At 35.4% G+C, this 18,090-nt stretch overlaps 1 protein-coding gene across 2 annotated transcripts in view; it reads right to left on the bottom strand.

The window, feature by feature from the left end:
• Nucleotides 1-18,090, bottom strand: part of NEGR1 (neuronal growth regulator 1) — an 871,642-nt gene that overhangs the window by 522,257 nt on the left and 331,295 nt on the right. For both annotated transcript variants that reach the window (XM_057716185.1, XM_057716191.1), the window contains one exon: nt 10,361-10,593. In XM_057716185.1, coding sequence (XP_057572168.1) covers nt 10,361-10,593 — 233 coding nt within the window. The remainder of the gene's footprint in view (nt 1-10,360; nt 10,594-18,090) is intronic.

Raw genomic sequence — 18,090 nt, 5'->3', positions numbered from 1 at the left:
GGAAAAAGATATTCCATGCAAATGGAAGTGAAAAGAAAGCTGGAGTAGCAATACTCATACCAGACAAATTGGACTTTAAAGTAAAGAGTATTACAAGAGGCAAGGAAGGACACTACATAATGATCAAGGGATAAATCCAAGAAGAACATATCACAATGATAAATATCTATGCCCCCAACATAGGCGCACCTCAATACATAAGGCAAATGCTAACAGCTATAAAAGGGGACATCGACAGTAACACAATAATAGTAGGGGACTTTAACACCCCACATACATCAATGGACAGATCATCCAAACAGAAAATAAATAAAGACACACAAGCTTTAAATGACACATTAGACCATTTGACTTAATTGATATTTATAGGACATTCCATCCTAAAACGACAGAATACACTTTCTTCTCAAGTGCACACGGAACATTTTCCAGGATAGATCACATCTTGGGTCACAAATCAAGCCTCAGTAAATTCAAGAAAATTGAAATCATATCAAGCATCTTCTCTGACCACAATGCCATGAGACTAGACATCAATTACAGGAAAAAAAATGTGTAAAAAATACAAACACATGGTGGCTAAACAATACACTAGTAAACAACCAAGAAATCACTAATAAAGTCAAAGAGGAAACCAAAAAATATCTAGAAACAAATGACAATGAAAACACAACAACCCAAAACTTATGGAACACAGCAAAGCAGTTCTAGGAGGGAAGTTTATATCAATACATTCCTACCTCAAGAAACAAGAAAAATATTGACTAAACAACCTAATCTTACACCTAAAACTATTAGAGAAAGAAGAACAACTCCAAAGTGAGCAGAAGGAAAGAAATCATAAAGATCAGAGCAGAAATAAATGAAACAGAAAGGAAGGAAACAATAGCAAAGATCAATGAAACTAAAAGCTGGTTCTTTGAGAAGATAAACAAAATGGATAAACCATTAGCCAGACTCATCAGGAAAAAAGGGAGAAGACGCAAATGAACAGAATTAGAAATGAAAAAGGAGAAGTAAAAACGGACACCACAGAAATAGAAAAGATCGTGAGACTCTACTACAAGCAACTATATGCCAACAAATTGGATAACCTGGAAGAAATGGATAAATTCTTAGAAAAGTACAATCTTCCAAGACGGAACCAGGAAGAAATAGAAACCATGAACAGACCAATCACAAGTACGGAAATTGAGACTGTGATTAAAAATCTGCCAACAAACAAAAGCCCAGGGCCAGATGGCTTCACAGGCAAATTCTATCAAACATTTCAAGAAGAGCTAACACCTATCCTTCTCAAACTCTTCCAAAATATAGCAGAAGGAGGAACACTCCCAAACTCATTCTACAAGGCCACCATCACCCTGATACCAAAACCAGGCAAAGATGTCACACACACACAAAAATTACAGGCCGATATCACTGATGAATATAGATGCAAAAATCCTCAATAAAATACTAGTAAACAGATTCCAACAGCACATTAAAAGGATCATACACCATGATCAAGTGGGGTTTATCCCTGGGATGCAAGGATTCTTCAATATACGCAAGTCAATCAATGTGATACATCATAACAACAAGTTGAAGGATAAAAACCATATGATAATCTCAATAGATGTGGAAGAAGCTTTTGACAAAATTCAACATCCATTTATGATAAAAGCTCTCCAGAAAATGGGCATAGAAGGAAATTACCTCAACATAATAAAAGCCATATATGAGAAACCAACAGCCAACATCATTCTAAATGGTGAAAAACTGAAAGAATTCCCTCTAAGAACAGGAACAAGACAAGGGTGCCCACTCTCACCATTATTATTCAAAACAGTTTTGGAAGTTTTAGCCACAGCAATCAGAGAAGAAAATGAAATAAAAGGAATCCAAAGTGGAAAAGAAGAAGTAAAACTGTCACTGTTCATAGATGGCATGATATTATGCATAGAAAATCCTACAGACTACCAGAAAACTGCTAGCACTAATTGATGAATTTAGTAAAGTAGCAGGATGAATTTAATAAAGTAGCAGAATACAAAATTAATGTGCAGAAATCTCTTGCATTCCTATACACTAATAATGAAAAAGCAGAAAGAAAAAAAACCCATTTACCATTGCAACAAAAAGAATAAAATACCTAGGAATAAACCTGCCTAAGGAAGCAAAAGACCTGTACACAGAAAAGTATAAGACACTGACAAAAGAAATCAAAGATGATACAAACAGATGGAGGGACATACCATATTCTTGGATTGGAAGAATCAACATCGTGAAAATGACTGTACTACCCAAAGCAATTTACAAATTCACCATAATCCCTATCAAATTACCAACAGCATTTTTCATAGAACTAGAAAAAGAAATCTTACAAATTGTATGGAAATGCAAAAGACCCTGAATAGCCAAAGCAATCTTGAGGAGGAAAGATGGAGTTGGTGGAATCAGACTTCCTGACTTCAAACTATACTACAAGGCTACAGTGATCAAGACAGTATGGTACTGGCACAGAAACAGAAATATAGATCAATGGAAAAGGATAGAAAGCCCTGAGATAAACTATGATCAACTAATTTATGACAAAGGAGGCAAGGATATACAATGGAGAAAAGGCAGCCTCTTCAATAAGTGGTGCTGGGAAAACTGGACAGCTACATGGAAAAGAAGGAAATTAGAACACTCCTTAACACCATATACAAAAATAAACTCAAAATGGATTAAAGGCCTAAATGTAAGGCCAGACACTATAAAACTCCTAGAGGAAAACTTAGGAAGAACACTCTTCGATGCAAATCACAGCAAGATCTTTTTTGATCCACCCCTTAGAGAAATGGAAATAAAAACAAAAATAAAAAAGTGGGACCTAATGAAACTTCAAAGCTTCTGCACAGCAAAGGAAACTATAAGCAAGATGGAAAGACAACCCTCAGAATGGCAGAAAATATTTGCAAATGAATCAACAGACAAAGGATTAATCTCCACAATATATAAACAGTTCACCCAGCTCAATATCAAAAAAGCAAACAACCCAATCAAAAAATGTGCAGAAGACCTAAATCGGCATTTCTCCAAAGAAGACATATGGATGGCCAAGAGGCACATGAAAAGCTGCTCAACATCACTAATTATTAGAGAAATGCAAATCAAAACTACAATGAGGTATCACCTCACACCGGTTAGAATGGGCATCATCAGAAAATCTACAAACAGTAAATGCTGGAGAGGGCGTGGAGAAAAGGGAACCCTCTTGCACTGCTGGCGGGAATGTAAATTGATACAGCTACTATGGAGAGCAGTATGGAGGTTCCTTGCAAAACTAAAAATAGAAATACCGTATGACCCAGCAATCCCACTCCTGGGCATATACCCAGAAAACACCATCATTCAAAAAGACACATGCACTACAATGTTCACTGCAGCACTATTTACAATAGCCAGGACATGGAAGCAACCTAAATGTCCATTAACAGGTGAATGGATAAAAAAGATGTGGTACATATATACAATGGAATATTACTTAGCTGTAAAAAGCAATGAAACTGGGACATTTATAAAGATATGGATGGACCTAGAGACTGTCATACAAAGTGAAATGAGTCAGAAAGAGAAAAACAAATATTGTATATTAATTAACACATATGCAGATTACAGAAAAATGGTACAAATCAACCGGTTTGCAAGGCAGAAATAGAGACACAGATGTAGAGAACAAACATATGGACACCAAGTCGGTAAAGCGGGGAGGGTTGGGGGGGAATAAATTGGGAGATTGGGATACCAAATTGTACTCTCTAAATATGCAGTTTATTGTATGTTATGTATGAAAAAAAAAATGAGCTCATAAATTCAGAGAACAGATTGGTGGTTGGGAGGAGAAAGGCAAAATGGGTGAAGGGCATTAAAAAGTGAAAACTTCCAGCTATAAAGTAAATAAATCATGGGGATGTAATGCACTACATGGTGACTGTTGGAAGAGGTCATGGAAGGGACATGCCTACAGGTTGATCCTTGAGCTGGACTCAGGCAACCTGAGGCTCCTCTCCCCCTCCCCCTCTCCTGTGTTCTGCCCACCGTTTCCACTCTAGAAGCCATTTCGAGGACGCAGCCTTGAGAAAGCAATGTGTTGTTAGGACCACCTGGACTGAATACATGACTGAACCCCATTAAGGCCTCTCTTTAAACTTTTGGAGGTCTATTTGTCTTGTGATCACTCAAGACAAGCCTCATATGTAAGTTTCCATATTTCTTGAAGCTGTCATCTAGCAATCTGAAATGGTCTGCCTCTTTCCCAGGTCTCCCCTTTCCCTCTGTGTATGGGGACCAGTTTTGGATTTCACCAGAGGAACTCTCAGGGTTGTAAACCAACAGTGATTACAGTTAATAATACTGGATTGTACATTTGAAAGTTGCTAAGAGAGTAAATCTTAAAAGTTCTCATTACAAAGAAAAAAATTTGTAACTGTATAGTGATGGATGCTAACTAGGCTACTGTGATGATCATTTCACAACATACACAAATAATGTCATATGTCAATTATATATCAATTAAAATAATAAATTTAAAAGTAATATATTATACAACTATTTTATCTTATAGGTATACTGTGAAGTTACATTCCTTAAAGGTAAAGGTTCTTTGGGCGAGGTAATGAAACATAATTATGTTAAGGAACCATTTTTACTTAGGGTGGTTTATGATTATTTCCAAGCTAAAAATATTAAGAATATATGCTTTGGGTCTTTATCATTTCTTTGTGTTTTAAAGCAGGTCCAAAATTGGGGCTCCTATATGTAATCTTAATCTCCCTCACAGGTATGAACAGACCTTGAATAAAACAGAGTGGGAACCAGTCTGAGGGCTTTATCCTAAACCACGATTGTATTCAGACATTGCCTGTTTTGACACCTATGGGCTCTGTTAAACTTTTCTTAGTACTAATATTTTTCTTTGGTTTCATTTTGTTGCTTTTTGAAAAGTTTGAAGTATTTACTGTTGCAGAACAATGACTTGAGTTTTCTAATGTATGTGGTATTTTGATATGCTTTTTTGACCATTATAGCTTTTCTTCCCTTTGGGTCTTTTGAGGAAGACAGGCCCATGTCCTGTGATGTTACTTTACTGTCAGTCAGCTTAACTCAAGCAGAAGTGTGGTATCTTTCTCTTCCAGTGTGTACCTTGCCCAGGCTTTAAAATTCATAAAAAGGATGTTAGCATTAGATTAAGATATGCTGGTCTTTAAAGAATATGGCTGTAAACTTGTGGCCACATAGAATAACTGCCCTCCAGATACTCATTGGTAAGTATAATTTTGAAATATCTGCACTTGATTTCCTATTCAAAGACCCATTGAGAGAAATAATATTTGTGAAGGTTTGACTCAGGAAGGATAGGCTCTAAAATTTACTCATAGATTAAGCAATAATCAAAAAGCTATCTCGCTGTTATTGAACTAGCATCTTGTTAAATTTATTTTTAGATTTAAAATTCTTTTATACTTCCCTGCACTTCAGGTTATATTGAAAGTGTTATAAAGAACAATCCTATGAATGAGTGCTGTGCATGCCATATAGTTACTGTTGAGATGTTCCTTACAGTTCACAGTGATATTCTAAGATGACTCACAGTTGAATTGTTTCTCTGAGTAACAGGATCAGGGTACTAAGAAATGTAAGTTTTAGGGACTTCCTTGGTGGTACAGTGGTTAAGAATCCTGCCAATGCAGGGGATATGTGTTTGATCCCTGGTCCAGGAAGATCCCACATTCTGTGGAGCAACTAGGCCCGTGCATCACAACTACTGAAGCCCACAAGCCTAGAGCCCGTCGTCTGCAACAAGAGAAGCCACTGGATTGAGAAGCCTGAGCACCGCAACGAAGAATAGGTCCCGCTCACCGTAACTAGAGAAAGCTCATGTGCAGCAAAGAAGACCCAAAGCAGCCAAAAATGGATAAATAAATAAATAAATGATAAGTAAATAAATCTTAAATATATATATATATAAATTTTAACCTTCGGGGCCATGAAATGAATAACTCATCTTGTTTCTCTTTCTGTGCTGGGTACTAGAAATCTTAGAACTAAAATTTTCACCAAGCTGTAAAAATATATAGAAATGATGGCACAAATTTTCTAATCTAACCTCACATCTGACTGCATCCTACTTTTCTTACCTTATCTTTTATTTCTGATTTCTCCTATTTACCTTGGTGTACTAAATACTTTTTATAAGCCACTTTAAATTCTCATCCAATATAAAACAGAATGTTAATAATCAATGGTATTTGAATGCGTTGTCTTTCCACTTTACAAAGATTTTCTCTAAACAGTGACTAAGCAGAGGCAAGGATCTAACATGGTCATAGTTAGGGATCTTTGAGTTGAAAGGAGATGAAATTTACAATTAGGAGATTTATTAGGGAATATTCTTGTGATAAATCACTGGAGAAGGAAAAAGAAGAAGGTAGGATTGAACGGAGCAAGAAGTTGAGATGTAATGGATGCTGTTTAATAGCTTCAGCTGCTCTGGAGCCAAAATGGCCCATCAGAGGTACCTACTGGGGCTAGAAGGGAGAGGCTGTCTACTCCCTCCTTTAATTAGTCATCAGACATCGTTGCTAGGCAGAAGTTAACTTTGCTTCTCTATATCTGTGGCTAGCTCTGAAAGGACTGCCCACTATATGCTGTCTGCTGATGGCACTCCCAGCAGCTAGGAAAACATGCCCATTTTGGAAAAGAGAAGCATAGCACCCCATCTATCACAAATATTCTAGGTAAGTAAAACACTCTGAATTAATTGGAACACACTGGCCAAGTTAAATACCCTTGAGAAATTATTTTGCTCATAGGGTTATGTTAGTCAAACCTCCTTCCAACTTGCCTAGAGAAAACCTAGAATATGTCTCCCTGAAAGGGCAGAAGCTGAGTGATAAACATTCCATACAGTGTGTGTGTGTCTGTGTGTGTGTGTGGGGGGAGAGAATGTATTTGTGTGTGTGTGTGTGTGTGTGTGTGTGTGTGTCTTAAAACAATAGACATTCATTATTTCAGTTTCTGTCTTGGTACATCGTAACTGCTCATAGTCTCACAAGGCTGCCGTCAAGGTGTTGGCTGGGGCTCATGTCTGTACATTCATTTATTATACAACATCTTTAGGTATCTATTTTGTGCTGTATACAACCTCGATGCTAGACATGAACTTAAAGTAGAAACCATTGTGTTATGTGTTTGAATGGGAAGCATTTACATTTTATGTTTTGTTTCATTACAATATTGTAATTGGGATCTCCCTTCATAACAAGTATTCAAGCCTCATACATTTTTATACTCATAAACAAGAAAAATTGCTCTTAGTAAATGCTATACTACATGATTTGAAACACTGGACAATTAGGTAACTTGATTTAACAGTGTTATATACAGGTAATGAAAAATTTATTTTCTTACTAAATCTATGAGCCAATTTCTACCCCCTTGAAGCAGAATTCCAATTCACCACATTCTTCAAATTCCATGAGTACATACATTGTTCAGCTCAGTCAGCGAAAGAAAAACATGGAGATAAATAAAGCATACATGCAGAATAAATACTAGAAAGTGCTACTGTGTAAAAAATAGTTTGCATGGTTCTCAAAATGTGTTATACAACTGTTATGAATTTTTTTTCATTTTTTAACTTAAATAACTTTTCCCCTTTCAAATCAAAAATAAATAATCACAGTGGATTTTTTTTTCCTGTCATCTGTTTTCTTAGTTTTGACCAGAATGGACCTTAAGATTTTCTGATCTGAATCCTCCACTTTTAAATGAGAAAACTAAAGTTTAGAGAGGCTTGAGAATTACCCATTTCATGAGGGAAAATTCAGGATTGGAATCCAGGTTTTCCAACTCCTACTCCAGTGTCTTTTCTACCCCATTGTTCCATTTATCAATATTAATAGCTCTAAGAAATCAATAACACCAACAAATTTCCCACGCACAAAGTCTGTGTTGGCAAGATATCCTTTTTATTCTGCCCTTTCTAAAAAGACTTCTAAAAAATAGCTGCCTTGAGTACATAGTTTTAACAATTAAAGATGAGCTTTGTTTTTACCAGCCAATGTGTGTATGACATCAGTGATTAATAAATAGCCTCTCACTTGCTAAATTTCTTTATCTTGGTGAATCAAGGCTTGACAAATTAGTAGGCAAAGAATATACACTTCAAAACTATCCAAATACACCTGAGTATCAAACAATCTAACAAATTTAGAGACTGAAGAAATGTGCACATCAGTTTATTTTTGTTCGATGAGAGGAAATGAAGCTTAAGTGGAGTTTGACTTTTTATGACATTTATTTAGTTCTTGAATTGACTGACAAGCCTATTAATTTGTTCCCTGAACTTTATTAATGTAATTGGAAAACTGTGCGCGTCAATCAACTTCTAATAAGTAATTATGTTCATAAATACTGTAAAATTATTAGCTTTTAATTTGACCCAACCACATATGTCAAAAGAGTAACACAAATTTTATTTTTCTAGAGGAACAAAATATTATACTGATAAAAATTTCAGTAAGTGCATTTGTAAAATGCACTTCCTAAAATGGTGCTCAAAAGTTTACACTGGCCAGCAAAAAAAGAGTGCCAGAGTAAGGAATATAACAGTTTTAAAACTGTGTACAGTATTAAACAATCTATGTAATATAAAGTTATGAAGAAATTCTATAGAAATTAACATTTGCATTAGCAAGGCATATATATGTATGCATATATATACACATATATATTTTATATATATGTATTTGTGGTCTGATTAAAACATATGGACCTAACATGGAATAAGAGAGAATGGAAAAAGGAAAGCAGGATATTTTTAGTGTTCAGAAATATATTATTTAAACATATAAGAAGAAAAATGTCTTTATCTCAAGTGACATATATTATTGTCAAAATGTACTTTTCCTCATATAATAAAATTTTTGTGTAGTCTTTGAGCTAGAAACTCAAGTCAAACGGCACTGAACTAAACAAGAGAACAGGTTTAGGCTTGGATAACTGAAGAAATGTGTTTTTGACTTGTAATCTCATGTCCGGTTTTAAAGCTGGATAAACTCCTGCCCTCTGGAAACTCTGGATAATCTCTGAATAAAGATGGACTTTGATGAAAACTTTATTATTTTTTCATATGCTTTTAAATAAGGAAACCACCAGAGTCCTCAATGATCTGTAGTAAGAACACTGGGGAAATTCACTGACTTACTCTTCAATTTATACTTTCTTTCTTAAAGTTAATTGTTTAATAAGTTTAATCATTATCACAAAGTGAAAATATTTACTAATAAATAAAGCTTGGTTTGAATTCAGTTTTACCTTTATGTGAGGAAATAAAACCCAATTAATAAAGTTGTAGAATAACAATATTTTCTGGATGTAAGCCATATACCTAAATTAATACTTACTGTTGATTTTTGAAGAGTAAACTCAGAAATAATAAAACTAACTTACTAATTCAGCTTCCTGATAGGAATAAAACATGTATTCACTGGCACTACATTATCATATAATTTGTTATTAATTTTACTTAGAAATGCTGCAGTGTCATCTTGAGTTCCACAGTATACTATTTCTATACAACCAACACATGATTAATCTATAAAGCACAAGGAAATAATGCAAAAGGGCAAAAATAAACATTTTCTATTCTACTAGCATTATAATTACATCTTTCTTGAAAAGTATTTGTGTTGAGGATAAATATGCTCTTACATTTTAGTATGCAAGAAAAATAAAATAATTGAACAATTCTGTTTAAATTTGGAGATTGTATGTTAGCTAGCATGATTTATGATCTACTAAAAGTAAATCAAAGTACAAAGCATTGTGAACCATATTTTTTCAATTACTCTATATTTAAATTAAATAATTCTAGAAGGCTGCTTCTTTTCACTGTGATTTGAATCAAAGTAAATAGAAGCTGAATTGAGACTGAGAGTTAGAAAGCTTGAGGATTACTTTTAAAGAGTTAATATTCATATTTCAAAAAGTTCTAATATTTTAATGTAGCCATCACAGGCTATCAAAAATTTATTTTAATGTATCAATCATGGGTTCTCAAAGATTTATTGAAGGGGTAACTCATAGGAAGATACAAAATGAATAATATACAAAAAAACCATAATGTGGTGTTAATGGATAATTTTTGATCTTGGTAAATGGGATTTGTATGCCTATAATAGCCATTATACTTAATGGAATCTAGGAACTTAAATCCCTGAAGACAATGGCAACATATCTTTCAACATTGGCTGTTACCTCTCAGTCATTTTGATATCTAAATATTTCTAAGCACAGTCCTTCACAATATAGCAAATATGGAAATGCATACCTTGCACAGTTAGATGCACCTGCATTGTTCTCGGTGTATGTTGAGTCTGAACAGAACACGTGTATGGGCCATCATCTGTCACATCTACATTTTGTATTTGGAGGCTGTAGTCCCTTTTATTCAATGTTGAAATTGAAACTCGAGGATCCACTGACCACTTATCACCTCCCGCAAAAATAATACTTGACCGGTTCAGCCAGGCACCCTTTGAAGCTCCATCTTCCAAATAACACCTACAAATTACCAGAGATAGAGCATTATTAATCAAAATGAAAATGAGAGACAATGTTATGTTTGTTCTGAGTATATTTCCCTGTGCTGAATTATGGCACCGCATCAAATGCAAGCATCGGACATAAACACAGGAGAAATGAACACACTGGTACATTTTTCATTCCCAAAGCAAATATGAAACAATACCTTCATACAGTTTAGTTTAGTTTTGTTTTAAAAATGTGCATGTGTGTATGTGTATTGTAACTTAAAGTCAGTCAAAATCCTTTTTTTATTCTGTCTGGATGACAAGTAAATTTAAATGAGGTTAAATTATTTCAAATAATTTCAACATTAAAACATATTTCTTTCTTTGAACTTATAAGTAGAATAGGTTTATAAGTAGCCTGGTTTAACCCAATCCAATTCTGAATATAATGTACCAGATACATAAAGCACACAATGGCACCATATACATGTTTATTTTTAAAATTACCTACATTTGCAGAGCAGTAGACCTGTACACTAAAACTATAAACTGCATTTCACTGACAATATTGCTGTTGTAATTAAATGTAGCATGGATGATATAATACTTTTAGTAACAAATTCTTGCTGTCTTTTCAATAAACTGACCAACAGTTTTTCCAGAAACCATTCATTTCTCCAACAAACACTTATGGAACATCTGCTACTCATGGATTCAAATGGTATTGCCTTTGCTCTCCAAAACTTTTAGTGTACTAAGGAGGACAATCTAATTAAGCCAACCAATTAATATTATACAGAAAGAATATTTTTATTAAATCAGGCACAAGGTACATGAGAGACAATAGAGGGTTACTTGATTTAGAAAGGTTGTTGCGAGTATAGAAAAATGCTTTCTAAAATAGAAAATGCCTGAGGTAAAGAGATGAGGAGTGGAAGACGCAGTGTTCTAGACAGAGGTGCTATACGTGGATAACGCCAGGGAAAGGTGAGAGAGAGAGACAGGCATTTCAAGGAAGTACAGATAAGCATGGGATATAAGGTAGGAGGAATGAGAGATAAAATTGGAAAGGTAAAATGGTGCTAGATGATAACAACAAGCATGATTAATACTAGCAGATTTTAAGGCCATATTTGAAGTTACTTATTCAGAGCTGTATTCTAATAACAAAATTCAAAAATATAGCTTTGTATCTAATAGGAGTCAGGCTTGTCAAGATGTAGAACAGAAGGCTATGGTCATATATCAGTGATTTTGCTGAGGCCTGGAATTCCAAGTTTCATCTTGAAAACGTTCTGATACAAATTAAAGACTTCTTCTCTTAAATGAGTACAAGGCAGGGCTACAGAATGAAAATACACATTCATGGAAATAGTTTGACAGCATTTCTACAGAACACCTTGGGGGATTGAACACAGTGTTTTAAGATTGCTACAAAATTGCAAGCTGGAAAGCAACAGGGTAGGCTGCTGCCAACTGTATCAAACTAATCAGTGGGTGAAAAAATAAGGAACAAGGTACATTGCAGAATCTAATTTCCAGTCAGCTTCACCATCTACAGAATACAAACTAGTAGAAGTCATAAAGGTCATTGTTAATTGAAAAGCTTTTCCTAATGTATTTAATGAGGAAAATAAAACCCACTTTAATGACATAATTAAACAATTATAGTATATTGTCATTCTTAATAACATGCAGAAAGAAGATACTGGGGACATAGTTCCCATTTCACAAGATCACATGTGTACTGGTATAGCGTAGAACACTACTAGGACTGATAATTCCAATGTCTGTATTTACCATCTGGGTTCATCATACATTTATTGTGTGACCTCTGCACTTGTGGCCTTCACACTTTGTCCTGTCTGGTGCTCATAACAAGCCTGTGAGATATAGATTGCTATGTTCCATTCATCACTAGAATATAAGTGGAGTTTTGGTGTTAAATGCCTTGCCCAAGCCACACTGTTAGTGGGTAGCAAAGTTGAATTCATAATCAAGTCTTCTATTTCCACATTCAGTGTCCTTTTCACCATAATGCAGATCAAAGACTTTTAAAATAGGTTTCATAAATGGGAAGATGATTAGAATGTTGCAGAAATTACTGCAAGTAATTTCTTATTTACTGAATGTGACCAACTGCTTAACCTGTCCTATTCTAAAGGAAGCAGAAAATTAATTATTAATGGATATTTTACCATAAAACTCTGATTTAAAATACTCTGCCTGGCATTTCCCTTTCCCTAGAGACAGCAGCAGTTTTACCTTTATTTGGGGGGTACCAGGAAGACCACAGAGTGTAGTCAGTATTTAGATATTAGAGCTTTCATAGACCTGATCTTTGTTCTAACTCATTATCTTGGCATAAGCACTATTCCTCTGTTCTGGCATGTCAGGGACCTTCATAGAAGAATAGACTAACCTCTTCACTGAGAAAAATGAAAAAAAAAGAGGGGGGCATTTATGTCTCTTTGGCTTGGATAACTATATTCCATAATTGTTACTGGCCCCAACCCAAAGCTTTTCAGGACATACATTAGGAAGACCCTTGAATGAGACTCAGGGGAAAAAAAAATGGGGTATTATCTCCTTGGATTTCTGTAGAACAATTCTCAGATTATACTACTGAGGTAGAACCTAAATAACTCAAATTACCATATAAGGAATTTTACAAATTGGGAATAGCAAGGCCTAGGCATGACTTCTATTTAGTAAAACTGTAAGATACTTATACTGTATCTTGTTTTAAGGTCAACTATAAGATGATTATGTAAAATACATGAAATAGGCACATACACATATGATTCCTTGAGAATAAGGACTATGTCTCCTCTCTACCTCCTCTTGGTTCTCCACATTCACCCTATGTTTTTGTTTTGTTTTGTTTGCTTTTTCATTTATACAAAGAGATACTGCTAGATATGTGTATGCTATATCAAGAAGAAATTCTGGAAAGAAGGAAAGTATGGGTATGACAGAGGGGAACAGGAGGATGGAAAAAGGACAGAAGTGGTGAGAATTTCATTTTGTACTCTTTGGGCATCAAAACCATTTTTTTCAGTTGAAGAACTCTAATGTCTGAAGATATAATCTGTTGCAATCCAGGTCCACTCAGAATTTATAATTAGCAAGGATGATAAATTATATTCATGACTAGCTACCAGGAAGAACAGGAAGTAAAAACACAGTAATCACGTTGTAAGTACATAACAGATCATTATGACTGTCTGAGGGTCTCTGGCTTCTTCCCTGACCCCATTCTCCCCACAATAAACAGAATGAACTTGAGAGTTTAAATCGGATCAACAACTCCAAGCCTTCCTACTTCACTCATAAGAAAAACTCTAATCCTGATACGGACCAACAGCCCTATGTAATCTGACCCCTTGATGCTTCTCTGACTTTGTCAGTTCGCACTCTTTCCCATTTACTCTGCTCTGGAGTCTATGCCTCCAGCTGTGCTTCCAACAAGTCACACTTGCTCTTGCCCCAGTAAGTTGGCGTTTCTTACTGTTTCTTCCACCTAGAGCTTTCTTCCCCCAGAGATCTGCATAATGTATTCTCTATCTTCCTTAGGTCTCCAAATTATCTAATATGCTAAATAGCAAAAAGAACACCACTGTTCCCAACACTCCCATTAGACATATTACCTATTTACTTGGTTATTTTCTGTCTCTCCCTGCTAAAAGTAAGATCCAGGAACTTTTTCTTATTTGGCCACATCTGTATATTCCAGAAGCTTATACAAAATGGACAATAAATATAAATACTTGTTGAGTGGATGAATGAGGGCAAAAATTAAGTTACTTTTAGAAGAAAAAATAATATGGTAAAGTGTATCAAAATTCCCAAAGTGCAACCTGGCTGGGAAAGCAAAGTCATGAACACATTAACTATGATGCTATGGAATTAAATGCAAGCATCTGTGGCATAAATAATAACTATTGTACTATACAGAGGATAGACTAAACAATCAAGTGGTTGGTGGGGAACCAAACTCAGCATTGAGTGAACAGAGTAAAATGGTTGGTGGGGGGTAAAGGTGGGCTCATAATTACTTGAGGTAAGAAAAAGCTATAGTATTTGACTCTGTACTTCAGGAATATTCTGTTTTGTATGTGCTGAGCACTTTGTTAGGCACTTTACAATTCTTATCCTATTTAATCATCACAAAAACCTATGAGTCAGATACTATTATCTTCATTTTATCTACAAAGAGATGAAGGTACTGGGAGATTGTATCTTGAACGAAGCCAGTCAGCCTGCACTCAACCGCAGTGATAGACTATGCTATTCATTCTTAGAGTTACACGGTAGCAAAGGTGAGGGGTTCTCCTGTATAGGACGGAGGAATTAATGTGTGAGAGAGAGGCTGGGGAAGCAAACATCAAATCATTGATGGGGGCAGGATGAAGAAATAGTCTCAGGTCACAAACTTGGATCATTTTTCATCTCTGGAATTCCGAACAGAACATTTTAATAGCTGGTGATCTTAGGATCTCTTTGAAGTCTAGATAATGAAATAATCTGAATAAAAATGTTTAATAATGAATATATCCTTTAACTGAGTATGGCATGGCTTTTTTTGAAAGCAATTTTTCCCCCTACTTAAAAAATCTGCTAGACTACCTATGTTACAGGGAGATGAGTGAAGCAGTTCCAAAAATATACTCCTCAACATAAGCTGTGCTACCACCAAGGCAAATATCATGACAAATACTTAAATTTTCAGTCAATCATCTGGATGTTGTGTATACATAATTTCAAACATCTGGTTGTTGGAAAATATACAGAAAATAGCTTTAATAGTTCATTTTGTTCAAGATTGATATTTATTTAAACCCAAGCTTAAGGTAGTTAATGCTTTTCCATTAAGACTGCCATTGCTGCTCCTAGACTCTTTTAAGGAGCTCCTTTATAAATGACATTTGTACACATTAGGCAGGTCCTTATTTTTAGGGTATAAAGTCCCACTTGGTGAGATGCTGGTTGAACAAAATGATGTTGGAATAATTCTAACAGACTCTGTCTGTGACACCTTCTCCTGTAGTGATTAAATCTGAAAGGTGGACATCAGAGAGCTTAGTGGAAATTAGTATATTTAGGTTATTTATTTTTTAAACTCGATTAAGAAATTAAGCCTATGGCTACTATTTTTTTCCTTTCATATCTCTAATTCCCTGTAACACACTCCAAAAACATAAACCTTAGCACCATTACCAGTACCCCACACAGCAGGATTTATTCAGCTCGATGGAAAAAGACCAGCTTTTCTCACAACGTGTTGATTAATGAAAGCTCCTATTAAAGGTACTAATTAATAAAAGAAGAATAGTACTACTTCCCTTGGTTTCAAAGGTAAACCATGTGAAAATGATATTCCTATGAAGGGACTGGCCAGCTACCTTCATAGCTGCCTTTTCATTATATCACAAAGTTCTAAATTTGACAGAACTTTCAAAAGCACACAGAAAAAAATAAAAAATTCAGAACCTCATACAACCTCCATGCTAATTCTGCATACAAAGAGAGCTTTCATATCCTGATTTCAAGGCCAAAATGAAGTAAGGAAGGTGAAGTAGAGATTAAACGGAACAGAAGAGATTTTATCTCCTCACTCACTTGCTTTTGTTTTTAATGTGCTCTCTTCTTAATTTCTTTCATGCCAATTATTCCTTGGACAATACAACAGATATTCATATGGACATAGATATGAATATGGATATAGATACAGATAATTATATGCATACATGTATATATGTATATATGTGATGATTACACATGTAATATTCACTAGACCATAATTTCATTATATATAGTATTATGGTTGACAATAGTTTTTTTTAATTTTTTATTTTTTTTATTATTTTGGGGGTACACCAAGTTCAATCATCTGTTTTTATACACATATCCCCATATTCCCTCCCTTCCTTGACTCCCCCCACCTCGAATTCCCCCCACCCTCCCCACCCCAGTCCTCTAAGGCATCTTCCATCCTCGAGTTGGACTCCCTTTGTTATACAACAACTTCCCACTGACTATTTTACAGTTGGTAGTATATATATGTCTGTGCTACTCTCTTGCTTCGTCTCAGTTTCCCCTTCGCCCCCTGCCCCCTCCCATACCTCGAGTTCTCCAGTCCATTCTCTGTATCTGCATCCTTGTTCTTGTCACTGAGTTCATCATTACCATTTTTAGATTCCGTATATGTTAGTTAGCATACAATATTTGTCCTTCTCTTTCGGACTTACTTCACTCTGTATGACAGATTGTAGTGCTATCCACCTCATTACATATAGCTCCATCTCATCCCTTTTTATAGCTGAGTAATATTCCATTGTATATGTATATGCCACATCTTCTTTATCCATTCATTTGTTGATGGGCATTTCGGTTGCTTCCATGTCCTGGCTATTGTAAATAGTGCTGCAATAAACATTATGGTACATGTTTCTTTTGGGATTATGGTTTTCTTTGGGTATATGCCCAGGAGTGGGATGACTGGATCATATGGTAGTTCTATTTGTAGTTTTTTAAGGAACCTCCAAATTGTTTTCCATAGTGGCTGTACCAACTTACAGTCCCACCAACAGTGCAGGAGAGTTCCTTTTCTCCACACCCTCTCCAACATTTGTTGTTTCCAGATTTTGTGATGATGGCCATTCTGATCGGTGTGAGGTGATACCTCATTGTGGCTTTGACTTGCATTTCTCTGATGATGAGTGATGTTGAGCATCTTTTCATGTGTTTGTTGGCCATCTGTATGTCTTCTTTGGAGAAATGTCTATTTAGGTCTTCCACCCATCTGTGGATTGGGTTATTTGCTTTTTTGGTATGAAGCTGCATGAGCTGCTTGTATATTTTGGAGGTTAATCCTTTGTCCATTGTTTCATAGGCAACTATATTTTCCCATTCTGAGGGTTGCCTTTTAGTCTTGTTTATGGTTTCTTTTGCTGTGCAAAAGCTTTTAAGTTTCATGAGGTCCCATTTGTTTATTCTTGATTTTATTTCCATGATTCTAGGAGGTGGGTCAAAAAGGATGGCGCTTTGATGGATGTCATAGAGTGTTCTGCCTATGTTTTCCTCTAGGAGTTTTATAGTGTCTGGCCTTACATGTAGGTCTTTAATCCATTTGGAGTTTATTTTTGTGTATGTGTCAGGAAGTGTTCTAATTTCATTCTTTTACATGTTGCTGTCCAATTTTCCCAGCACCACTTATTGAAGAGGCTGTCTTTTTTCCATTGTATACTCGTGCCTCCTTTGTCAAAGATAAGGTGCCCATATGTGTTTGGGCTTACTTCTGAGTTCTCTATTCTATTCCATTGATCTTCCTTTCTATTTTTGTGCCAGTACCATACTGTCTTGATCACTATGGCCTTGCAGTATAGTTTGAAGTCAGGAAGCCTGATTCCACCAACTCCATTTTTCCTTCTCAAGATGGCTTTGGCTATTTGGGGTCTTTTGCGTTTCCATACAAATCATAAGATTTCTTGCTCTAGTTCTGTGAAAAATGCCATTGGTAATTTGA

Source organism: Hippopotamus amphibius, chromosome 1 (assembly GCF_030028045.1).
Source record: "Hippopotamus amphibius kiboko isolate mHipAmp2 chromosome 1, mHipAmp2.hap2, whole genome shotgun sequence".
Taxonomy (NCBI): Eukaryota; Metazoa; Chordata; class Mammalia; order Artiodactyla; family Hippopotamidae; genus Hippopotamus; species Hippopotamus amphibius.
Note: the sequence above shows the minus strand (reverse complement) of the source record. Positions and strands in the feature narration are given on the sequence as shown.